The following is a 25,716-nucleotide window of genomic DNA, read 5'->3' as shown; positions in this document are numbered from 1 at the left end:
TCCTCACCCTCTACCTGGCAAAGGGCTAGTCAGCCACAAATTAGGCTTGTTGAACAAATGAGTGAATGAATGAATGAATGAATGAATGCATATAGATCACTCTGTGCTCCTCCTCTAAGGGACCAAACTCCTCACTCCTTAGCCTAGAGGGTCAGAGGGGAAGATTTCTACCAGGGTTTGCATTAGCTTCTGGAGGGGTTGGCATCTGCCCCTCTCCCTTTCCCAGGCTTGTTGAAATTTCAAGGTCAAGGGGAGCCTTCTGGGAGACACGGAGCAGGTCAGGGGCTCTGCATCCGCCCAGCAAGGACGACGGGTGAGGCGGGTGAGCCAGCCGAGGCCTCCCTGATGAGGAACCCTCCACGCTGTACGTGGGCCCCTTCTCTGCTGGTTTTAGTCGTGTTCTCCGCCCTCCACCTCTGAGTCACTGCCGCTTCCCTCCCGCCTCTGGCCTCCTGACCACCTCTGGGCTCACTCGCTTCCTCAGCGCCGCGGTACAGCTGTTTCCACGGCAGCCCAGGAGCTCAGAGTCCCACGTCTAGGTCTCCAGTCATGAGCAGCACCTGGACAGCTCTCCTCCTGCTCATGGGTGAGCCCGGGGCCCCGAGCAGGGAGGCCAGGAGACCTGTGTTGGAGTGAGTCAGGGTCCTGAACTGGGGGGTTCGGGGGCTGGGCAGGGAGAGAGACTGACATGGAGTGGGGGAGCTGGTATATAGGTTTTGGGATCTGGAGTTTATGGAGGGAGACGATAGTAAAGAACCAGTCTGGGGGAATTCAGTGCTAGAAGAGAGGCCAGTCGCCTGGATAATTCAGAGATTTTGAACATAGGCAGAACAAATCGATTCTGTGCCACGCGCATAGGATTCTGTGCCCCAGGTTCTCCTAGACCCTCCTTCCCAGAAGCCCCGGGACTTAGGGCCAGGCAGGATGGTCTTGAGAGCTTGAACATTGCTCAGCGAAAATGGGGAACTGAAACTTGACAGCAGGGCCGGTGGGTGAGCGGCATCTGGAGAACAGCCGGTGCGTCCAGGAGCCGGAAGGCCCGGGCGCTCCGGGGTGCCAGCCTGGAGCGAGAGCAGGCAGCCGGGGCCGGGGGCGGCGGCCAGCGGGACGAAGACCCTCTCCCCCTCTGCTCGCTCTCTTCCCAGCCTTGCCTTCTTCGCCCAGCTTCAACTTGGACACGGAGCAGCCGACAACCTTCCATGTGGACAGCGCGGGGTTTGGGCACAGTGTGGTCCAGTACGCCAACTCCTGGTGAGGACGGTGTAGGGACCGGCCTCTGGCTTCCACCAGCTCCTGGCTCCCCCCACCCCGCGCCCCAGGGGACTCTGCACTTTCCCTCTGTTGCGTGTGGTGACTCTCTCCAAGGGATGACTGTTTGGACTGAGAGTTGGCCTTCTCTTGCTGCCGCAGTAATCACAGCTATGTTGACTGAGCACTTAGCAAGTGGCCAGCGCTGTGCCCTGGGCAGGTCATAGAAGGGAACCAGTTTAGTCTTCCCAACAAATGTACAAGGAATCGGCCATTGCACAATTAATTGCATCTGCTACGTGTCTCAGGAGCTGGGCGTATGCCAGAGAAGAAAATAGACACAACCCCGCTCAGGAAGATTTTAAATTGTTATTACTCTCTACTTTATAGATAAAATGGAGGCTCAGAGAGATAAAGCAAACTTGCCAGGGTGGTAGTCAGGCTCTAGTGTCTATCTCTTGTTTTGTGGTACTGGGGATCGAACCCAGGGGCGGTCTACGTTTGAGCTATATCCCCAGTTCTATTTTACTTTTTCATTTTAAAACAGGGTCTCATGAAGTTGTTGAGGGTCTCGCTAGGTTGCCGAGGCTGACCTTTAACCTGCGACCTTTCTGCATCAGCTTCCCAAGTACTGGGGTTCTGGGCGCACAGCGCCGCACCCCGCTTTACTGTCTACACTTTTAGCTGTAGTGTTGTCTTCTCCCAGGGTGATGGTTGGCGCCCCCAAGGAGATAAAGGCTGACAACCAAACAGGCGGCCTCTACCAGTGTGGCTCCAGGACAAGAACGTGTGAGCCTGTCCCCCTGCAGGGTGAGTCTCCATGCCTGCCTGGGGCCCAGCGCTGAGCTGCGATGCCGGCCGGGCCTGTGTGGAGCAGAGGGGTCCTGCTTGCCGGTGTCTGCTCTGCTGAAGACTCAGCCTCCACAGGCTTCCTGCACCTCGAGGTCCTCTGCCAGGACAGCCCCGTGTCCCCCCCACTCCCACGCCCGCGGTCCACCAAGGCCTGGAAGCTTCCTTTGCATTCAGACCTGGTCTCCCACATGTTGAAGGGGCCCCTGCCCAGCGCTCACAGCCTTCTGTCCCTGGGGTGACTGCATATGTCTGTCTCCTCAGTCCCTTCAGAGGCTGTGAACATGTCCCTAGGCCTGTCCCTGGCAGCTACCACCCAGCCCTCCCAGTTGCTGGTGAGTTGCCTTGGGTCACGGCAGGTTCCGAGGGGAGGAACGGGGTTGGGGACCGGTAGAGGCTGGAGGTGCTGGGATGGGAGGGTGAGCAGGAGTGGAGATAGCCCTGCCCAGGAACCCTGTCTGTCCCAGGCCTGCGGTCCTACCATGCACCACACGTGCAGAGAGAACATGTACCTGACTGGGTTCTGCTTCCTGCTGGTCTCCCCCTCCCAGCAGGGCCGAAGGCTCCCCGCTGCCCTGCAGGGTGAGTTTGGGGCCACCAGGTCCATCGGGGAGCCCTGCTTACCCAGCTGGGGCTGCAGTGGAATTAGAGATGTTTGTGCCAGAGTGGTTAAGAAATTGGGGATCTGGAAAAAATTAGTTACTGGAGAGTGTAGTGGCTCCAAGCATGGCCAGAAGGCCACTGCCTGCTTTGACAAGCTCCTCGCCCCCGTCCCACTGCCCACCTCCCCCAGGAGCGCCCCCTCTCTGATCTGCCCAACGGGGCTAAAAGCATTTCCAATACTGAAAGTAGCGGGGGATGGTCCGTGTCCGGGCTTAGCACAGAGCCCTGCGGGGTGAGAGCTATGCTAGAGCCAGCTGCAGCTAGCTTTAGAGACGAGGGGATTCGCTTTACTCTAGTAAACCCTGGGAGTGACCCAATCGGCTTATGCAGCAGTAGGGGGAAGGTTGGGGAGTGTGCTGTCTGAGCAGTGTGTGTGTGTATGCTTGTGTGCATGTGTGTTTGTGTGTGTGCGTCTGCTCACAAAGGTCAAGGCACAGGGTTCCTCTTCTCTGGTGCTGATGGGGATAGAAGATAAGGCGGTGCAGCAGTGAGCTTTTCAGACCCAAACCGCGGCATAGTAAGGCAACTGGCCGGTTTCACCTTCACTGGGAAGGGAACTGGCCTCTGGCCACCGATGGGCCCCTTGCAGTGCCCCCTGAGGTCTAGGCTCCATCCACAGGGGCTCTCAGAACACCTAGGACACCGGTCAGCGCCTCCAAGTGAGAGGCTGCCGAGGCAGAAAGGGGGCTGCAGGCTGGAGCAGGTCACTCTCCTGAGATGGAAGAGCTCCTAGGGGAAGGGCCACTGTGTGGCTCTTGCCAGGAATGACATTGAAAATATCGAGTGGAAGTACCAATGGATGAGGACAGGCACCGGCCAAGCGTTGGCCCTTCCCTTTGCTGGAAGCTGGGGGTGTTGAGGAAGAGGTGTGACCAGGTCCGGGGAGACAGAGGCTCTCAGCTTCTTCCGAGCTGAATGAAAGGAACTTTCACTTTTTTAGGGGGGTGGTGGCGCTGCTGGGGATTGAACCCAGGGGCTTTCTACCTCTGAGCTACACTCCCAGTCCTATTTTATTTTGTATTTTGAAACAGGGTTTTGCTAGTTTGCTGAAAGTCTTGCTAAGTTGCTGAGGCTGGTCTTGAACCTAAGATCCTCCTGTCTCAACCTCCCAAGTACTGGGATTGCAGGAGTGTGTTAGTGAGCCCAGAGACATCCATTTTTTTTTCTTTTTTATCAACTGGACTGGCTGTGCAGGCTGGAGCAGCTCTTTGACGGTCGCAGCCTCTTTAGGAGACTCAAGGGACCCAGACTTGGGGAGGGTTGAGGAAGCCCTACTTCCTGATGAGGAGAAGACCCAGGATATGGGGCTGGACCCTGAGCGCCAGACTGGGGGTAGGGAAGTGTAGTGGGAGAGTGGGTCACTGTGACCAGGAGGCCGGGGTCCTGGGCTCTTGGGAGCATCCTTGGAGGACCAGGGCACGTCCTTCCCTAGAGTGCCCCAGGCAGGAGCAGGATATCGTGTTCCTGATCGATGGCTCAGGCAGCATCGCCCCCAAGGATTTCGCCACAATGTTGAACTTCGTGAAGGCTGTGATGGGCCATTTCCAGAGACCCAACACCCAGGTGTGCCCTCGGGGAAAGAGACGAGTCTTCAGGGCGCTGGCGGGAGGCTTGCTGGGGAGGAGTTGGAGGTCCTGAGGAAGGAGCGCAGCCCCAGCCCCACGTGGTCCCCAGTTTTCCCTGATGCAGTACTCCAGCAACGTCCGGCTGCACTTCACTTTCACCGAGTTCATCTCCGCTGCAAACCCCCTGAGCCTGCTGGATTCTATCCACCAGCAGAGCGGGTACACATACACGGCCACAGCCATCGGGAAGGTCACGTGAGTCCAGGCTCCTCCCACACCCTTTCCTGAAGCCTTCCAATCTTCCTTGGGCCTCTCTCTTCCCAAGACTGGGCCAGGCAGAGACTGAAATCCAGCCTGTGACCCCCTTGCCAAGTTGGGGGCCTCCAGTGGGCCTGGGGGGAAGGGCAGCACCTCGTTCTCACAAAGGCATCAGGGTCTAGCAGATCTTTGTTCACGGGCCTCTGGAACCTCTTCTTCCCTGACAGAGAATATTTGTTTACCACCCAAAATGGGGCCCGCAAGGATGCCACCAAGATCCTGATTGTCATCACTGATGGGCACAAAAAAGGCGACCCCCTGGATTATAAAGACGTCATCCCCAAGGCCGAGGCGGCCGGCATCATCCGCTATGCAATTGGGGTAGGACACGGAGATGTCTGTCCATCACTCACTCCTTCCCTTCCTTCCTTCCTTCCTTCCTTTTTCTTTCTTTTTTTTTTTTTTGTGGTATTGGAGATGGAACCCAGAGACATTCTACTTTCAAGCTATACCCCGCAGCCCTATTTTTTTTATTCTTTATTTTGAAACAGGGTCTTACTGGTTGCGAAGGGCCTCACTGAGCAGCTGAGGCTGACCACGGACCTGTCCTCCTGTCTCCACCTCCCAAATACTGGGATTACAAGTTTGCACCACCACACCTGGCTCGTCCGTCCGTCCTTCCTTCCTTCCTTCCTTCCTTCCCTCCCTCCCTCCCTCCCTCCTTCCCTCCCTCTCCCTCTCTCTTTCTTTTCTTCTTTCCTTTCTTTCTTTTTGGAGGGAATGGGGTACTGGGGATAGAACCCCAGAATATTCTACCTCTGAGCTATACCCCCAGCCTTTTTTATTTTTTGTGTTGAAACAGGGTCTCTCTAGGTTGCCGAGGACCTCACTAAATTACCAAGGCTGTTCTTGAACCTGCGATGCTCCTGTCTCAGCCTCCCAAGCACTGGGAGCACAGGCATATGCCACCATGCCCAGCGTCACTGCTTCCTCTTAAGGCAACTTTCCTTTCACGGGCTGAGCCCCCAGCTCTCCCCAGCTGCCTTCAGGATGAAAACCCTCTCAGGGCCTCAGTCTGGGGACTCAAGATCCCTTCTTCCTTTCACTTCTTCTTTTTTGTTTCATTTTTTTTTTGTACTGGGGATTGTCCTCTGAGCTACACCCCCAGCCCCGTTTTTTAAAAAATACAGTCTTGCTAGGTTGCCGAGAGTCTTGTAAAGTTGCCAGGTCTGTCCTCAAACCTGCCATCCTCCTGTCTCAGCGTCCCAGGCACTGGGATTGTGGGCGTGTACCACCAAACTGGCTCCCTTAAACTCCTTGACGCTATCTGAGCCTTATTTTACTCTGTGTATTATAAGACGGACATACAGGTTCTTGGAGGCTCTCAGCATCTGGTGTTTACTGTTTTTGCTGAGTTGGTCTTTGCTGGGGACAGGTTGGATCGGCTTTTCAAAATAGATATTCCTGGAAAGAATTAAATGACATTGCATCGAAGCCCTCCCAGGAACACATATTTAAAGTGGACAACTTTGATGCATTGAGAGATATTCAAAACCAGCTGAAGGAGAAGATCTTTGCCATTGAGGGTAAGCCAGAAACCGGGCTACTTGCTTGGGAATCCTCGGCCAGGGGTCTCGCCCCATGCTGGAGTCACGCTGCTCCTGGCTGGAGGTGCTAGATTCTGCCTGCACCCGTGTATGTCATTCTCCCTGAAACCCAGGGGGCATGCCTCCCCAGGTACAGAGACTGTGAGAAGCAGTTCTTTTGAGTTGGAGATGTCGCAGGAGGGCTTCAGTGCTGTCTTTACACCTGTGAGTGACCCTTGAAGCTGACGGTGGAGGAGGGGGAGCAGGAGGAGAGGAAGCGAAGGTGGTGCTGATGGGTGTGGGGTGTGTGGAGTGGGCAGGGGGCAGGCACTTCTCTGGATTAGGCGTGCTCAGCCCTGGCATCCTTTCCTCCCAGGATGGGCCTGTTCTGGGGGCCGTGGGGAGCTTCAGCTGGTCTGGAGGTGCCTTCCTGTACCCCCCAAATAGGAGCCCCACCTTCATCAACGTGTCTCGGGAGGGTGTGGACATGAGGGACTCCTACCTGGGTGAGCAGAGCCCGTGGGTGGGGGCAGGCGGGACAGCTGCCCGGGAAGGGGCGAGGTCCCGGTGCTGAGGACTGGCCCTTCAGGTTACTCCGCCGAGCTGGCCCTCTGGAAGGGGGTGCAGAGCCTGGTTCTGGGGGCCCCCCGCCATCAGCACACCGGGAAGGTCGTCATCTTCACCCAGGCCTTGGGGCAGTGGAGTCCGAGGGCCGAAGTCGCAGGGACCCAGGTCGGTGTGGAGGAAGGCCGAGGGGACAGGAGGGTAGCCGGGGGCAGAGGAGGAGAAGCTGGGGGCCCTGGGCTGCGGGGTCCCAGTGTGTGGCCCAGAAGGGGCGCCCAGCAGGGGTAAGAGTGTGACTTCGGGCTCTGCCCTCAGATCGGCTCCTACTTTGGGGCCTCCCTGTGCTCCGTGGACATGGACAGCGACGGCAACACGGACCTGGTGCTCGTCGGGGCCCCCCATCACTACGAGCAGACCCGAGGGGGCCGGGTGTCCGTGTGCCCCATGCCCAGGGGGGTGAGTGGCCATGGCCTGGACTCTGGGGTCTTGGGGGGGGGGTTGGGGGTCGCCCGCACTGGCCTGGCCCTGTGTTTTGCCCTGCAGCGGAGCTGGTGGAGGTGTGAGGCTGTCCTCCGTGGGGAGCAGGGCCATCCCTGGGGCCGCTTTGGGGCAGCCATGACGGTGCTGGGGGACGTGAATGGGGACGGGCTGGCGGACGTGGCCATCGGGGCTCCGGGAGAGCAGGAGAACCGGGGTGCTGTTTACTTGTTTCACGGAGACTCGGCACTGGAAGTCCGCCCCGCATACAGCCAGGTGAGGCCAAGACACTGTTTCCTGTCACTACAACGGCTGCCCTTGCGCCTCCCCCCGCCCCCCGCACTGCCACCTGCAGTGTCTTCCCTCTTTGCTTTGCCCTGGCTCCTTGCCCAGCACTGGGCATCTCTAAGTAAAACCTGTGGGAATGAGAAATGGAAACACCGGCGGGGCTGTGCACCGCTTTGTATCAGGATTGGACACTTGGGCAGTTTCCCACTCAGGCCTTTTACCCCCCTCCCCAGCCTCGCCAGTGGCTTTATGAGGTGCACAGGCCAGGCGTTAGCAAACCCATTTGACAGATGTGACTGAACCTGCCCAAGGTTGGTGGTGGACCAGGAGTGGCAGGAAGGGGCATTCCAGCCTCTGACCCTCACCCCCACCAGGGCCCAGTCTCTCAGTGGCTTCCTCTTGCCCACCAGTTTAGGTCTGGCTGCCTCCATCTCCCTGCAGACTATATGACTGTGTTCCATCCCTGCCATCAGTGATCCTACCAAGTACCCACGTAGGCAGGAACTTCCGTCCAGTGGAGCCACCCTGGACGGAAGTGGAGCCTTCTGTCCAGGGTTCCCTGAGAAGGAAGGGCTGCTTTTCTTGTCAAAAGTCAAGGAAGCCCCAGTTAAAAAAAAAAAAAAATAGGGCCGGGCGTGGTGGCGCACGCTTGTAATCCCCGCGCTTGGGAGGCTGAGACAGGAGGATCACATAGGTTCGAAGCCAGCCTCAGCTACTTAGTGAGGCTTTCGGCAACTTAGTGAGACCCTGTTTCCAAATAAAATATATATTTAAAAAAAGGTCTAGGAATATAGCCTGGAAGTAGAAAGCCTCTGGGTTCCACCCCCAGTACCACCAAAAAAAAAAAAAAAAAAAATAGGCCAGGGCTGTGAGTAGGTGTTTATCCAAGGAAGGTAAACAAAGGCCCAGCACGCCCATGGAAAGATGCCGGCTCAACACCATTAGTCAGCAGGTAGCAACAAACCCAAACCTCAGTGAGTTCCCACCAGAGACCGTCTTAGGGCCCAGGTCGGTGTGAAGGAAGGCCGAGGGGCCAGGAGAAGGCTGGTAATCACAAGCGTCGGCGAAGAGACGTGGAAGCGGGTGCCCTTGCGCACCGTGAGGGGGAACGGACAATGGCGCATCTGCTTTGGAAAAGAGCCTGGCGGTTTCTTAAAAGATTAGAGTTGCTGTGTGGTTCAGTGATTCCACTGCTAGAGAACGGAAGTTAGGACTTTACAAAAGCTTGCACATGAATGTTAAACAACCCAAGTAGCTATTGGCTGATAAAATGTGGTATATCCATACGATGGCACATTATTCAGCCATAAGAGGAAGTATTGATTCACACTACAACATAGACAGCCCTCGAAAACATTATGCTAAGTGAAAGAAGCCAATCAAAAAGACCCTATTTTGATTATATTTAGATAAATTGATTATATTTATGTGTTTACACAAATGATATTTATAGAAAATGTCCAGATTGTATTTATATACAATGCCTAGAATATTTATATAAAATGTCCAAATTTATAGAGACAGAAGGCAGATTAGTGGTTGCCTGGGGTTGGCTGTGGGAGAAATGAAGGGCTGGGGTTGACCAGCAGTGCTTACGGGGTCTCTTTTTGGGGTGATGAAAATATTCTAAAATTGATTGATATGGTTTCACAACTCTGTAAGCATACTAAAAGCCACTGTGTTGTATTCTTTAAAGGGGTGAATCATATGGAATGTGAATGATATCTCAAAAAAAAAAATCTGTTGCTGGGCGTGGTGGCGCACCCTTGTAATCCCTGCGCTTGGAAGGTGGAGACAGGAGGATTGCGCAGGTTCAAAGCCAGCCGCGCTGGCTTAAGAGACCCTATTTCCAAATAAAAATATATTTTTAAAAAATAGGTCTGGGAGTGTAGCCCAGATGTAGAAGGGCTTCCAGGAACCCCAGTACTACACACACAAAAAAAATCTGTTACTTCCCCTGACAAAAAATGTATCAAGGAAGATCTCTGTAGTTCTGCCAATATCTGTGTGACGTTGTCGGGTTATTCATCTCTCTGTGCTTGGTTTCTTCATCTGTAGTGTTGATCCTGATAGAACCAATTGCATCTGGATGCTGCTATGAGGGCTAAAGGAGGTGGTGCCTATGCCCTACTTAGAACAGCACCTGGCACATATTATATTGTTATATTCTACTATTGCTGTGATAGTATATTGTATATTAGGATATTGTTACAGTAGCATATTGTTATACTCTACGATTGTTACAGTGTGTGTGTGTGTGTGTGTTTTTCTGGTTCTACCTCCAAGCCACCATTCCCCATTTCTTTTTATTTATTTATTTATTTTATTTTTTAATTTTTAGTGGTACTGGGGTTCCTGGAAGCCCTTCTACCTCCGGGCTACACTCCCAGACCTATTTTTATACTTTTCTAATTTGGAAACAGGGTCTCCTAAGCCAACGCAGCTGGCTTTGAACCTGCGCGATCCTCCTGTCTCTGCCTCCCAAGCGCGGGGATTACAAGCGTGCGCCAGCTACTTACCTCTTTTTAAAAATATACTTTTATTGGTGCATGTAATAAGGTTCCTTGTGATAAAGTGGTGTGTTATAATGAGGTTGAGAGCGATAGAAACACACGTGCTCCAGCACCTGGACATCTTTCCAAAAGATCTGAGCTTAAAATACTATAGTATGTCAATGGTCGTGGTGGCGCACGCTAGTAATCCCAGCATTCAGGAGGCTGAGACGGGAGGATCGCGGTTCTCAGCCAGCCTCAGCTACTTAGTGAAGCCCTCTGCAACTCAGTGAGACCCAGTTTCAAAATAAAGAATAAAATGTAGGACTGGGGGTGTAGCTTGGAGGTAGAATGCCCCTGGGTTCCATCCCCAGACCCGCAAAAAACAAAACAAAAAACAAAACTATAGTATATCCATGTTCATGGGAGTGCACTCCACAATATCCAAGCTATGGAAGCAGCCTGGGTGTCAGTCAACAGAACAGATTCTGGAAGGGACACATACGCACCGGGGACGCCTTCGCTATTCCTCAGGAACCGCCCCTTCCTCTAGTCGTAACTTCCTTCCCGCTCTCACAGTTTCTCTATAGGCCCTTCTTGGTGATCTCTTTACCACTCACCCCTTTTTTCTACCTCCCTACTTATTGCACTGGGGATTGAACCCAGGGACATTCTACTTCTGAGCTAAACCCCCAGCCCTTTTTATTTTCTATTTTGAATCAGGGTCTCACTGAGTAGCAGAAGGTCTGCCTAAGTTGCTGGGCCAGCGATTCTCCCAGGATTACAGGTGTGCACCACGGTGCGCACCTGGCCTGGCCTCTCCCTCTTTGCTTATTCCTGATCTGTCTCCTCATCCTGTTTTAGTCCATTTTCAGTTGCTACAAGAAATTTTCTGAGGCTCTGTAATGTATAAAGAAATAAAGTTTATTTAGCTTGCAGTTTCAGAGGCTGAATGTTCAAACAGCATGGCGCTGGCTCTGGTGAAGGCCCTCGGCTGCATTGCATCATGGTGGATGGCCTCATGGGAGGAATGAAAGTGAGGAGAAATTACATGGCCAGACAAGAAGCTGGGGAGAACAGGGAGGGAGCTAGTCTTGTCCTCCCCCTACCCCCAGGGGCATTCTACCTCCAAGCTACACCCCAGCCCTATTTTTTTTTCTCAATAAGTTACCGACAGTCTCACTAAGTTGCTAAGGCTGGCTTTGAATCCACAATCCTCCTGTCTTAGCCTCCCAAGTATTGGGATTACAGGCATGCACCACTGCACCTGATTTATTCTTTCTTTTGGAACAGGTCTCACTAAATTGCTGAGGCTGGTCTTGAACCTGCGATCCTTCTGCCTTAGCCTCCCAAGTACTGGGATTACAGGCATTCGCCACTATGCTTGGCTCAGTCTTGTTCTTTTATTACACCTCTCTAGGGAACTGACTGGGATTGAATAAGAATGACTTACTCCCTTCTGAGAGCAAAGCTACCCAATGGTCTCCCGAGGGACTCCCCCTTTTAGAAGTTCTGCTACACTGAGGGCCACACCTCCAGCTCCTGAACTCCTGGGGGACAAGACATCCTAGCATGGCATCCCTCCCCACCTGACTCACCTTCCTTCTCTTCTGGCCAGAGGATTGCGGGCTCCCAGCTCTCCCCCAAGCTCCAGTATTTCGGGCAGTCACTGAGCGGGGGCCAGGACCTCACCCAGGATGGACTGGCGGACCTGGCCGTGGGGGCCCGGGGGCACGTGCTGCTGCTCAGGTGAGAACATCTTTCTCCAGACACTCCCCCTGGGGCCCAGACTAGGCCATCTAGACTGATCTCCATGCAGGTCGTGTTCCCAGGGGCAAAGGACCTGTTCTCAGCTCCGTGTTCTGCCCACAGGACCAGGCCTGTCCTCAGGGCGTGGGTGACCATCCACTTCACCCCTGCAGAGATCGCCAGGTCTGTGTTTGAGTGTCAGGGGCAAGTGACCTCTGCCCGGACACTGGGTGATGCCACCGTCTGCTTTCATATTTATGAAAGTCCCAAGAGCCAACGAGGTGAGTCCTCCGCCGGGGTCCCAGGACGTGCTGACCTCTGGGGTACTCCAGCTAGGGCCTCATGCCGCCTGCCCCTTGGCCACCAGGGGAATTGCTGTCTCTCTCTGCCCTCTGCATCCATGTTTCCCCCCAGGTAACCTCCAAAGCTCCGTGACCTTTGACTTGGCCTTGGACCCTGGCCGCCCGAGTCCTCGCGCTGTCTTCAAGGAGACAAACACCCGGACTCTGACTCGAGTCCAAGTCCTTGGGCTGGACCAGCACTGTGAGGCTGCGAGCCTGCTCCTGCCGGTGAGGGGTGAGGGGTCCTCAGCTGGAGGTGGGTGGAGGCCACCGGCGGCAGAGCAGACGGAAGGGGGAAAGAACAGGATCTGTTCTGGTCCTGCTGTGGCTCAGCCTTCTGTGGCTCAGCCCAGGATCTGGACGGCAGGTGGTACTTAATCCATGGTCGTCAATGAGGTTGCACAGCTGGATTTTAGGGGAGAGAATAGGGCGGCTGGAGAGAGTTTTGCAGCTTCACCCTGAGATTCTTTCAGGTCTTTAGTAGACACTTGTTTATGTCTCCGCCCCTCTGAGGCAGGCTCTGTCTGTCCTAAGACCTGGGGACACGGTCCTAGGAGCAAGGGCTAAGCAGTCGCTGAAGTTAGGGGTCTCCCAAGGGTGGAGGACTCCAAAACAGACAGGTTTCTAGATAATAGATTTCAGGTAGTGAGGCCGGGCGTGGTAATCCCCGCGCTTGGGAGGCTGAGACAGGAGGATCGCGCAGGTTCGAACCAGCCTCGGCTACTTAGTGAGGCTCTCAGCAACTTAGTGAGACCCTGTTTCCAAATAAAATATAAAATAGGTCTGGGAGTATAGCCCGAAGGTAGAAAGCCCCTGGGTTCCACTCTCAGCACCACCAATAAATAAATAAATAAATAAATAAATAAATAAATAAATAATAGATTCCAGGTAGTGATAGGAAGGAAGACAAAGCCGGGAGGGCGCCTGGAGGAGGGATGCTTGAGAAGATGCTGGGCAGAGGGAGGAGCCATACGCCAGGGTGGAGCAAAGATTCCGCTAAATGACAGCAAATGCTTCCTGAGCACACTAGGTATTATCGTACCCTCCCCCCTTTTTTGGTACTGGTGGTTAAGCCCAGGGGCATTCTTTCTCTAAGCTATACCCCCAGCCCTATTTTTTATTTTATTTAAAAAATTTGGAAACAAGGTCTCACTAAGTTGCTGAGAGCCTTGTGGAGTTGCTGCGGGTGGTTTTGAACCTGTGGTCCTCCTGTCTCAGCCTCCCAAGTACTAGAATTACAGGCGTGCACTCCTTTTATAGATGCAGAAACTGAGCCCAGCGGTCACTTCTCACATGCTTTCTTTAACACCGTCCCCTCCATGTCCTCTAGGACTGCGTGGAGGACTCGGCGACCCCTGTGGTCTTGCGTCTCAATTTCTCTCTGGTGGGGAAACCCATCTCTTCCCTCGGCGATCTCCAGCCTATACTGGCTGAGGATGCTCAGACTTACTTCACGGCTTCTGTGAGTCCTGGTGTTGGGGTCCCCCAGAAGGGTTGCACGGGAGGAGCTCTGGATCTCCGGAAACCCCTGACTCTCCTTTCTTTCAGCTCCCCTTTGAGAAGAACTGTGGCACTGACCACATCTGCCAGGATGACCTTGGCATCACCTTCGGCTTCTCAGGGTGAGTCCCCTCCCACTTGGGCCTGCCCTGGGGCCCAGCCTCCTTCCCCAGGACCTGGGTCTCCTGACTCTGGCCCCCCACACTCCCATCTGGGACTCAGAACCTATCTTCAGTTTTAACCCTTAGACCATTTGTAGCTTTAGTCCCCAAGTCATCTCCTTCTCCCACCCCAATGCCCAGCCTGAAGACCCTGGTTGTGGGGAATAACCTGGAGTTGAATGCAGAAGTTACGTTGTCCAATGACGGTGAAGATTCCTATGGCACCACGGTGACCTTCCTCTACCCAGCAGGGCTGTCCTACCGCCGTTTGACGGAGGGCCAGGTACTCCTGCTGGGACAGAGGAGGCTGGGGACAGGATGGACTCTAGGAGGCCGAGAGGTCAGGGCTAGTCTGGGCTGAATGGATGCTGTTGCATTGTCTGGGGCTTGCCTCTGTGTATGCACAAGGTAAACACATTGGGCATCACATTTGAACTGAATAGCCGGGTGTGGTGGCTCACACTTGTGATTTCAGTACTCGGGGAGCCAGACAGGAAGATCACAGGTTCAAAGCTAGCCTCGGCAACTTAGGCTCTCAGCAACCTAGTGAGACTTTGTTTCCAGATAAGAAATCAAGTCAGGTTGGGGGGTATCTCAGGGGTAGAATGCCCCTGGGTTTAATCCTTAATGCCACGCATACACCACACACACACACACACACACACACACACACACACACACACTCACACTCACATACAAAACTTTAAAATTTTTTTCTGTAGAAGAAATTATTATTATTAATTTTTGCAGTACTGGGAACGAAACCCAGGGGCATTCTATTTTATTTTATCTGTGATACTGGGGATGGAACCTAGGAGCTTTCTACCTCCAGGCTACACTCCCAGACCTATTTTATATTTTATTTGGAAACAGTGTCTCACTAAGTTGCTGAGAGCCTCACTAAGTAGCTGAGGCTGGCTTTGAACCTGTGCGATCCTCCTGTCTCAACATCCCAAGCGCGGGGATTACAAGCGTGCGCCACCACGCCCGGCTTATTCTTTATTTTTGAAACAGGGTCTCACTGAGTTCCAAAGGACCTCACTAAGTAGCTGAGGCTGGCTGTGAGCCACCATCCTCCTGTCTCAGCTTCCGGATGCTGGGATGACAAGCGTGCGCCACCACGCCCGGCCAAAACAGTTGAATTTATTATTTACTTTAAATCAGGGAGGAGTTCAGCTTTAAATGTGAAGTAGTTCAGTTTGTGGACTGTACCGCCTCTGTCCCAGCCCCTCACTCCACTTGCAGAAGGAAAGCAGACATTGATATGCATATGTACCTGAGTGATCCGCAGCCAGTCTTTGTTCTAGAAGACAGAACTGTGACCACACTGAGCAAGAGGTTTATTATGGAAAAATTTTAAACGTTTACAAAAGCAGTTATTTTTACTCAGATGCCATACTGTCAGCATTTTCCTCCATTTGTATCATCTGTGCTTATTTTCTTTTGCCGAAATATTGAAAACGAATCCCAGAGCTGAGCCGACGCACCCTCTTTATCTCACTCTGTCGTTCTGAACAGTGAGACGTCTTACGTCACCCCAGAGCCACCGCGTCACCCGATTGAATGAATGACTCCTTGGCATTTGGACCATAGACAAATTTCCTAACTGTCCAAAAATGTCTTTTTACCCCAGGTTTATCTGCACCAGAATCTAAGCTAGGTCTGCACATTATATTTGTTTGCTGTTTGCCAAGCCTTTCTTCGGCTAGCATTCCCACCAGGAGGCTGTTTTGGTTAACAGAGGATAGTGCTCGAGGGAAAGTCCTCGCCATTGTGTGATTACAGTGATCAACAAGTGGTCGCCCTGCCACTGAGGGTGCTCCTGCACTGTGTGGACCCTCGTTAGACACTGACCTCAACAGCTGGCAGTAAGAAAAACACATTTGGAGACAATCCAGGAAAACAGAGCATGGCCAGCGTATTAGGGAGTGCTGTGGAATTTGTTTGGTGCCGGGCGTGGTGGCGCACGCTTGTAATCCCCGCGCTTGGGAGGCGGAGGCAGGAGGACCGCGCTGGTTCAGAGCCAGCCACGCTGGCTTAGGAGACCCTGTTTCCAAATAAAAATGTAAAAATAGGTCTGGGAGTGTAGCCCGGAGGTAGAAGGGCTTCCAGGAACCCCAGTACCACACACACACACACACACACAAAAAAAAAAAAAAAAAAGAAGAAGAAGAAGAAGAAGAAAGAAAGGAAGGAAGGAAGGAAGGAAGAAAGAAATAAATTTGTTTGTTTGGTGTGCTTTCTTGGGTCCTGTGGTTGTGTTATAGAATACCTTTATTGGTTGGTGGTATACACTGAAGTATATCTGGATAAAACAATATGATATATGGAATGTGCTTTACACTATTTAGGGAAAGAAAAGGTGGAGAATAGTTGAATAAAACAAGAGTAGAAATATGGTCAATTTAACCAGTGATGGATACGTAGGAGCTAAATTCTTAGTCTCTATATTTTTTAGTATGTTTGAAAATTTCCATTATAAAAAGCCTTTTATAACACTAAACAAAAAGAGGAAAACTCTATAATTAGGGATTTCTACATTGGAAGGAAGTTTGACCAGATGGGGTCTGAGGATATTTTGAAAACATAACCTTAGCCAGGCATGTACTTGGGAGGCTGAGACAGGAGAATCATAGGTTCGAGGCCAGCCTCAGCAACTCAGAAAGCCTCTCAGCAACCTAGCAAGACCCTATTTCAAAATAAAAAGTAAAAAACTGGTGTGTAATTCAGAGGTAGAATTCTCTGGGTTCAATTCTCAGAACAAACAAACAAACGAACAAACAAACCGTATTCCAGGAAACTGCCACTACATCATGGAGCCTCTTTGAAACACGCTCACAAATACTCACCTGTCTGTTTTGCTCTTTTGTTTTGCCCACCTTTTCCTAGAACCAGCTGTACCCGCACTCCCTGCGCCTGACGTGCGACAGCGCCCCAGCTGGGGGCGGGGACACCTGGAGCACCAGCTGCAGCATGAACCAGCTCATCTTCCGCGGGTCCACACAGGTCGGCACGGCCCGGTCCACTCCCGACTCCCCTGCCCTGGGTGCTTTACCCCTCTGAGACCTCCCTCTTCCTCCCTTTTCCTCAGATTACCTTCTTGGTTACCTTTGATGTCTCCCCCAAAGCTGTGCTGGGAGACCGGCTGCTTCTGACAGCCAACGTGAGCAGGTGAGCTGGGCCAGGCCCAGGGCAGCACCCTTCTCTCCCCAGCCTTGTGCCTCATCTTCCTCCTCTGGGCCCTTGACAACTGGGCTTCCCCTCTTTTTCCAGTGAAAATAACACGCCCAGGACCAGCAAGACCACCTTCCGGCTGGAGCTTCCGGTGAAGTATGCGGTCTACATGGTGATCAGCAGGTACCCCTGAGACCTCAAAAGTGTTCTTCTCCAGCCCCTGGGGGAGGAGGCAGTTCTCACCACCTGCTACAGTTGCACATTGGGAGTATTTTAGGTTTTAGAGCCATCCTTTCAAGTGGTAAATGATACTGGAAACAGTATCAATGGTTTCTACTGTGGGTTAGTTATAATTGTGATATCATTGTCATTTAATAGAGGTTATACGTTTTAGAAGACTTTCTGAAAATCCCAAAAATTCTCTTGGGCCCCCTGGCATATATGAGCTATATACCTGTCTTTGAGATGTGTGTGTGTGTGTGTGTGTGTGTGTGTGTGTGTGTGTGTTACTGGAGATTGAACCCAGGGGCATTCTACCTCTCAGCTACACCCCAACCCTATTTTATTTTCCAGTTTGGAACAGGGTCTTCCTAAGTTGCCAAGGACCTTGATAAATTGCTGAGGCTGACCTGGAAACTGTGATTCTCCTGTCTCAGTCTCCCAAGTCCCGGGATTTCAGGCGTGCGTCACCACGCCCAGCTTCTGTGTGTTCTGTTTGGTTGTCACGTGGCTCTCGTCTCTCCTTATCTGGACCGTTTCCAACACCTCGCCTTCTAGAGGCACATGAGTTGTTTCCCCGACCTGCGAGGCTGTGCATTTCTCTGCACATCATGTCAGGACACACACATGATTAGTTTGCTCATTATTGGGACATACTAATATTTTTCCTTAGTAATGAATAAGTAATCTGCTGGGAGGTAACTTCGGGTCTGTGGCTGTCTTTGAGGTTTTTAGAGCCTTATTGGGGTAACAAGGTTACCATGATCCAACAGTAGCTCACCAAGGGCTGCCCTGTGTGGGCTGATGATGTGAGTGTGTTAATCAGCTTTCTGATACTATAACAAATACCTGAGATAGTCAATTTATAAAGATAAAAGGTTTATTTGGCTCACAGTTTGGGAGGTTTCAGTCCATAATCAGTTAGCTGGCCCGGTTGTTCTGGGCCTGTGGTGAGGCAGCGCGTTGTGGCGGAAGTGCTCACATCATGACCAGGAAGCAAAAAAGAGAGGAAGTGGAAAGAGCACACCCCCAGTGACCTAACTTCCTCCCACTAGGCCTCACTTCCTAAAGGCCCCCCATCTCCCGGTAGCGATGCAGTGGAGACCACGCCTTGGACGTCTGTGCTTCTGGAGGACATTCACGATCCAAACCACAGCAGTGGGGTTCCAAGACGAGGCTGGGGCTTCCCATGGGGGGGTGTCAGGGTATCGGCCAAACGTTGAAGGGTCTACAGCACTGGGCTTGGCCAACTGATTCTGAAAGGGGCCCTTGGCATTTGGGAAGTACAGTTCTTTCTTGCAAGGAACAGATTTATACCCCGTAGAGTTTTTAGAGCCCTGGCCTCTTTTTCCCCTTAGGCAAGCCTCAGGGGTGGATGATCTGCCTGCCGCAGAGGCTGCTGCTCATAGCAGGGAGAAGCTGGGTAAAAGGATGGGACCTCCACACCTGCCCGAGAAGGGTTAGAGAAGGAGCTTGAAACTAAGCAGTAGTCAAGTGTTTAAGCAGATGCCTTCCTTTAGCACATGTCGTCCTAGCGTTTGCTGTGTGCCAGCTACAGTGGGTACTTTCTTTAAATTCGTTTGACAGTCAACAGAAAGGTATTGAGCCCCTTTGTGTGGCGACACCAAACATAAGCCTCTGCTCTTCGGGGGCCTGCTCTGTCTGATGACCTCTTTCTTCTTAGATTTTCATCTGCACGTGTGGGGACTCCCAGCCAGGTGCATGCTCTGAGCTTGCTTGCTGGGAGGGCACCCGGGGGTTCTCAGACCTCCTTGTAGAAGACCCAGAGGCAGGGCATGCCATCTTTAGTTATGTGTGGTCCTCTAGCCAAGCCACACTCTGCAAATGTGATTCTGGGCGGAGGCCTCAGACAGACCCTCAGTCGGGAGCATTTTAGGGAGAGTCCTTTGGCAGAAGAATGAGACTTGAGTGTAGGACTAGCAGGATGGAATTTGGAGCCTGCATGCAAAGGACAGACACCCGAGGGCTGGACAGTGAGGCCTGGACCTCTTGTCTCTAAGTTCTGCTCTGGGTAGGCCTCAGGAAGGGTTGTGAAACAGGGCAACGACCCTCACCTCCATGTCTCAGGCCTTGAAAGGCTAAGGGAGCAGGAGAGCAGAGCCCCAGGGCTCAGGGCATGTGGTCAGCAGGGTCAGCCTGAGTCTCCCCAGACCCTTGCTGTATCCCACACACCCGCCAGTGCCCTCCTGGACTTTGCTCACAGAGAATGGGAAGGAAAACTGCGGTGCAGAGAGGCCGGGCTCTGGTGACGTAGCTCTGGGTTCTCCTCACCGCTCCCCAGCCCGGCCCCTGCGTATTGGGCCTGGGGAGCTGGGGTGCTGGCTCCCGGGAGCTCAGAGCCCGGCTCCTGTGTGGGAAGCTCCTGCGAGCACGTGACCTTGTCTCCAAGCCTGACCCCACTTCCTAGCCTCGCTTTCATCTGAACTCAGCCACAGACCTGATCCCAGCTCACCCCCGGCTCCATGGCCACCTGGTCCATCGTGCCAGAACCACGGCCTCCTCAGAAGGCTGTAAAGGACGTTCAGTCTGCTCTCGCCCTGTCTCTCTCCAGCCACGATCAATCTACCAAGTACCTCAACTTCTCGGCCTCGGAGGAGGAGGGGAGCAGCGACGCCACGCTCAGATACCAGGTGACTGGCGGGCGGGGTGGGCGCCGCAGAGCCGAGGGCTGGGATGTGGCTGGAGCCGCCCTCACCATCCTCTGCACAGGTGAACAACCTGGGACAGCGTGACCTGCCTGTCAGCATCAACCTCCGGGTGCCCGTGGAGCTGAATGGAGCAGCCGTGTGGACGGAGGTGGAGGTTTCCCACCCCCAGGTACGCAGGGGCCGCGCTGGCGCCTCGGGGATGCCCTTGACCTGGCTTCCCTGCGTCCCCCACGATTGGCCAGTGTCCCAACTGCGATCCTTGCCTTACCCCTCCGTATCTTCTCCTAGAACCCATCCATTCAGTGCTCTTCGGAGAAACTAGTTCCCTCGGAGTCTGACTTCCTGACTTACATTCAGAAGAATCCCGTGCTGGTGAGGAGCGCTCTGGGCCGTTCCTTACTTTACACCAGAGGAATTTAATCCAGGAATCTATTCCATCCGGGTGGACGGCCCTCTGGTGTTCAGATGTGGTTGCTTCCCTCAAGCCCCATAGTTTAAGGCTGTCTTCTACCTTCAATCTCATCTTCCTCTGGCCTGACAGGACTTCTCTCCTTAGGACTGTGTCATCGCCCACTGCCTGAGGTTCCGTTGTGAAGTCCCCTCCTTCAGCACCCAGGAGGAGCTGGACTTCATCCTGAAGGGCAACCTAAGCTTCGGCTGGGTCAGCCAGGTGCGGAGGCCCGCCCCAGATTCACCCGGTACCTGAGGGGTCTGTGCCCGTGCTCGTGCTCGGCCAGGGCATTTCCTGAGCTCTGAGCTTCCCCAGGGGCCAGCGGCCCCGCTCCCCAACCCCAACATTCTGCTTTGCAGACGCTGCAGAAGAAGGTGTTGGTCACGAGCACGGCTGAAATCACATTCGACAGCTCTGTGTATGCCCAGCTGCCAGGTCAGGAGGCGTTTTTGAAAGCCCAGGTAAGACAGCGGCCAGGCTGCTACCGGGGCTCCCGGGGCTAGGTCTGTGATGCTCTGGGGGGTTTGCAAGCCTGGAGGGAGGAGGGATGGAGGCCCCTGCGTCACACCCCTTAGCGCAGGGCTAGGGAAGGCGGGGAGGGGGGCCTGAGATCCCAGAGGCCCGACAACTTTCTGACGGGGTCACCGCAACCCCAGATGAAGACATTACTGGAGAAGTCCGAGATCTACAACCCTATCCCTGTCATCGTGGGCAGCTCTGTGGGCGGCCTGCTGCTGCTGGCTCTCATCACGGCCATACTGTACAAGGTGAGCGCTTGGTCTCGCCCTAGCTGCGGGGGACCCAGAGGCGCATTCTCCCCAGATGGCTTCCCGTGAGACGCCGCCCGTGTCATTACCAGTCCTCATCTCCCTGCACATGCTTTCTGTTCTTGGACCCCCTCTCATCTCTCTCCCTGTTTTTTTGGATTTCCTGGTGAAATCCAGAGTCATTCTACCTCTGAGCTATACCTTCATCTCTGTTTTATTGTTTTATTTTGAAACGGAGTCTCACTAAGTTGCTGAGGCCGGCCTCGAACCTGTAATTCTCCTGTCTCAGCCTCCTATGTACTGGGATTACAGGTGTGTGCCATCACGCCTGACTCTCCCTCCCTTTCTTGCCCACTCTTGTCCACCTCTCTCCTGTTTCTTTTGGCAGAAGAATATAACATAAAAACATAGATTTGGATATTCCTAAGACCACCCCTTCCTTCTTTCTTTCCTTTTCCTTTTCCTTTCCTCTTTCCTTTTTCCTTCCTCCCTTCCTCTTTTCTTTTCTTTCCTCTTCTTTTCTGGTACTAGGGATAGAACCCAGGAATGCTCTACCTCTGAGCTATACCCCCAGCCCTATTTTATTTTTTATGAGGAAACAGTTTTCACTGAGTTCCTGAGGGTCTCTCTGTAGCTGAGGCTGGCCATGCACCTGTGATCCACCTGTCTCAGCCCCCCAGTGCCGGGATTATCTGTGTGTACCACCACGCCCAGCTCGGATTCTTTCTTTGACTGTGACGGGAATTTGGCTTTGCAAATGCCTGGTCCCCTCTGGATCTTCATTGATTTTCATTGTGAAGATGATTCTGCTCACAGGTCACAGGCTTGTCTCAGTGTAGATGATGTACGTGTGAAATTTCCAGTGCTTTGCTGTGAGCACAGCTGGCCTTCTGGGCATGGGGACTGGCCCCTGTCCCCAGCCTTCTCTTTATTTCTCTTCTACTGAAATTCCTTCTCCCCTCGTTCTCACTTCTCCTTTCTGCTGCTGGGATTCCCAATTTCTTTCTTTCCCACAGGTTGGCTTCTTCAAACGCCAGTATAAGGAAATGCTGGAGGAGGCGAACGGACAGGCTGCCCCAGAAGACGGGGCCCCAGGCCCCCAAGCTGCCCAGTGAGAAGCGGGTTCCCCTTCTCCCCGACGGCTCCCCTGAGCTTCCTCGGGGTTCTTACTCTCACCTCGGCTGGGCCCCAGGGGAAAGGAAAGTTCCCCAGAGGGAGGCTGGCACCAGGCTGCTTTCATTCTTTGGGAAAACGCAGTGTTTCTACTCAAAGTGTCCTGTTTGGGAAGAACTCTTCCTCTTGTCAAGACTCAGGCCTCGAAACCTCAAGGACAAGGTCCCTCCATGGCCCTGAGGGCTTGACATGGAATTTCTACCTAGAAATACATGGCCTGTAGCTCCAGGCCCTCGTCTTTCCCCTAGCCGCCAATGGGAGTCCGAAAATACAGAACTGAAGAGCCCACTCATCCGCGTAGTGGCTGCCGTGGCTCTGAGCTCTTCAGCTTGCTGTTGGAGGTCCAGTACCAGTTCCCAAATTGCATTGGGAATGAAATATCTGCTTATTAAAATTCATCAGGCCGAGCTGGCTGTGGTGGCGCACGCTTGTAATCCCAGCGCTTGGGAGGCTGAGACAGGAGGATCGCACAGGTTCAAAGCCAGCCTCAGCTACTGAGTGAGGCTCTCAGCAACTTAGTGAGAGCCTGTTCCAATAGTGTATAAAATAGGTCTGGGAGTATATCCCAAAGGTAGAAAAGCCCCTGGGTTCCATCCCCAGTACCACAAAAAAAAAAAAAAAAAAAAAAAAAAAAAAACCCAATTCATCAGTCTGGCCAGCCTTTCCAGATGGGAAGGAGGAGTGTCCCCTCAGGACGCAGGTGCCCCAGGGCTACTGCAGCTCAAGTAGGCCCAGGCCTAAAGAGACCCAGCCTCCCAGCCTACTTCTATTTTTTTTTTTTTTCTTTTCTATTTTGCAGTACTGGGGATGGAACCCAGGGGCATTCTACACTCCTGAGAATATACTCCTACCCCTATTTTTTTATTCTTTATTTTAAAACAGAGTCTCACTGAGTTGCAAAGGGCCTCACTAAGTAGCTGAGGCTGTCTGTGAACCGTGATCCTCTTGTCTTAGCCTCCCAAAATGCTGGGATTATGAGTGTGCACCACCACGCCCAGCACTTCTATTTTTTTGAGACTCCAAGTGTAGTAAGTGGAAGAATAATGCCAGAATATGATTATACAAAGCTTGTATTTTTTTTTTCCCGAGTACTGGGGATTGAACCCAGAGGCATTCTACCTCCCAGCTACCCAGCCCTATTTTGTTTTTATTTTTTATTTTTTATTTTTTCATTTTTTGGTGGTACTGGGGTTCCTGGAAACCCTTCTACCTCTGGGCTACACTCCCAGACCTATTTTTTATATTTTTATTTGGAAACAGGGTCTCTTCAGCCAGCACAGCTGGCTTCGAACCTGCGCAATCCTCCTGTCTCCGCCTCCCAAGTGCGGGGATTACAAGCGTGCGCCACCATGCCCGGCTTGTTTTTATTTTAAAACAAGGTCTTGCTAGGTTGATGAGAGTCTCACTATCTGGTGAGTCTGTCCTCAAACTTGAGATACTCTTGTCTCAGCCTCGTAAGTACTGGGATTACAGGCGTGTGCCACCACATCTGGCTGAAAAAGTGTATATTTTAAATGTTTGTATTAATAAATTAAAACATGCACAAAATATATAAATTAAAAAATGCACAAAATATGTATGTACCTTTTAATGGGAAATATGCCAATGATCTAAGTTAAGGCTTTTTCTGTTTTGGGGGGGTTTGGGGTGTGTGTGTGTGTGTGTGTGTGCGTGTGCATTCTACCTCTGAGCTATACCTCCAGCTTTATCTTATTTTGAGATTTAAACTCAGGGGCATTTTTGTGTGTGTGTGTGTTGGGGGGGGTACTGGGGATGGAACCCTGGGGCACTCTACTTCTGAGCTACACCCCCAGCCCTATTTTTTATTTTTTATTTTGAAACAGTCCTCACTGAGTTGCAAAGGGCATAAGTAGCTGAGGCTGGCCCTGAACTGTGATCCTCTGGTCTCAGCCTCCCGAATGCTGGGATTGCAAGTGTGAGCCATCATGCCCGGCTCCCCCAAACCTATTTTATTTTTTTAATTTGGAAACAAAGTCTCCCTAAGTTATAGAAGGCCTCACTAAGAGTTGCTGAGGCTGGTCTCAAACCTGCAGCCCTCCTGCCTTGCCTCATCGGCCTCTGAATTGAACATGGAATTACAGGCATGTCCCACACTCCTGGCTTACAATGGCTGTTATGTTAAGTGAGATCAGCCAGCACAGAAAGAGAAGAGACATATGTTTTCTCTAATATGCCCAAACTAGGGAGCACTGGAGACACCAGAGGGACTGCAGATAATGGAGGGAAAATTTCAGCAAAGCTAGAATGGAAGGATGGGAGAGGAAGAAGGCTGAGGTTGTTCAATGGAGGAGCTACATCCGAATATGTGTAAAAGTATGAATGTAGCACGGTCAACCTGGACACTCATTGTTGGGAGGGGAGAGGGAAAGCAGGAGGGGGAGGCACCAAGCACAGTTTAAATGTATACCATTTACAAAAAAAAAAAATTGAAATTGCAAAAAAAAAGAGAAATACACACACACAAAATAGTCATCACATAAAAAAAGACAAAAAACCCACAAACAAATGTTGATGAGGATTTGGATAGGGGAGAACATCTATTCGCTGTTGGTGGAATGTAAATTATGACAGCCACTATGGAAAACAATATAGAAGTTTCTAAAAAAAACACTTAAAAACAGAACTTCTGCATGATTTATCAACCCCACTACTGGGTATGTATTGAAAGGAAATAACTGTATTAGAGATACCTGCAAGCCCATGTTTACTCCAGAACTGTTCTCAATAGCCCAAATATGGAATCAATGAAGATGTCCCCTGACAGATGAATCGATAAAGTATGGTTTAGACATAATGGAATTGTTTATACTTTTACTAGTGCATTGTAATTAGACATCAAGGCGAGGTTCAAGGTGAAACAAACATACACGCACATAAAACTCAGACCCCACTACACCAATCCTGGATATTTCAACCCACCTTTATCTCAGTAGATGTCCAGACATAAAATCAGTTAAGACCCTTCAGACCCAGAAATGACTATAAGTCAAATGGATCAGGAACCTACAGAAGACTGCATCCAACAATAGCCAAACTCACTTTCTTCTCCCAAATTTGCCATATTTTAGACCACAGAGCATGTCTTAGCAAATACACAAAAACTGATTAATCCCTTGAATCTTATCAGACCATAATGGAATGAAATTAGAAGTCAACAGCAAGAAAAAACTATAGAAACCTTATAAGCACTTGGAGATAGAACAATACACTTTTTGTTGTTTTTTTTTTAATACTGGGGATTGATCCCAGGAGCATTTTACCTCTGAACTAAACCCTCAGCCCTATTTTATTTTATTTTTTTTGGAAACAGGGTTTCACCAAGTTGCTAAGGCTGTGATCCTCCTGTCTTAGCCGACCAAGTGCAACGATTACAAGCATGAACCATAGCGCCTGGCTACACTTTGTTTTTGTGGTATTGGGGATTAAACTCAGAGGCATTCTACCCCTGAGCTACACCCCCAGTCCCGTTTTATTTTGGAACAGGGGCTCACTAAATTGCAG

At 51.9% G+C, this 25,716-nt stretch overlaps 1 protein-coding gene across 1 annotated transcript; it reads left to right on the top strand.

The window, feature by feature from the left end:
* Positions 1-549: 549 nt before the first annotated feature.
* ITGAX (integrin subunit alpha X) lies at positions 550-22,136 on the top strand (the record flags this gene model as incomplete). Its single annotated transcript, XM_080703886.1, has 30 exons — positions 550-586; positions 1,146-1,251; positions 1,955-2,058; positions 2,362-2,432; positions 2,565-2,679; positions 4,193-4,323; positions 4,435-4,580; positions 4,811-4,964; positions 6,019-6,169; positions 6,321-6,394; positions 6,546-6,675; positions 6,759-6,901; positions 7,049-7,189; positions 7,277-7,486; positions 11,609-11,739; positions 11,863-12,020; positions 12,154-12,308; positions 13,411-13,542; positions 13,629-13,702; positions 13,883-14,024; positions 16,631-16,747; positions 16,833-16,912; positions 17,015-17,098; positions 19,707-19,785; positions 19,865-19,972; positions 20,092-20,175; positions 20,360-20,473; positions 20,614-20,715; positions 20,911-21,021; positions 22,038-22,136. The coding sequence occupies 30 exons, from the start codon at positions 550-552 to the stop codon at positions 22,134-22,136; spliced, it is 3,483 nt and encodes a 1,160-aa protein (XP_080560012.1).
* Between the last annotated feature and the right edge of the window lie 3,580 nt (positions 22,137-25,716).

This window comes from Muscardinus avellanarius (assembly GCF_963383645.1).
Source record: "Muscardinus avellanarius genome assembly, chromosome: 10".
Classification (NCBI taxonomy): Eukaryota; Metazoa; Chordata; class Mammalia; order Rodentia; family Gliridae; genus Muscardinus; species Muscardinus avellanarius.
The sequence above is the reverse complement of the archived record's forward strand: the minus strand, read 5'-3'. Positions and strand labels throughout refer to the sequence as shown.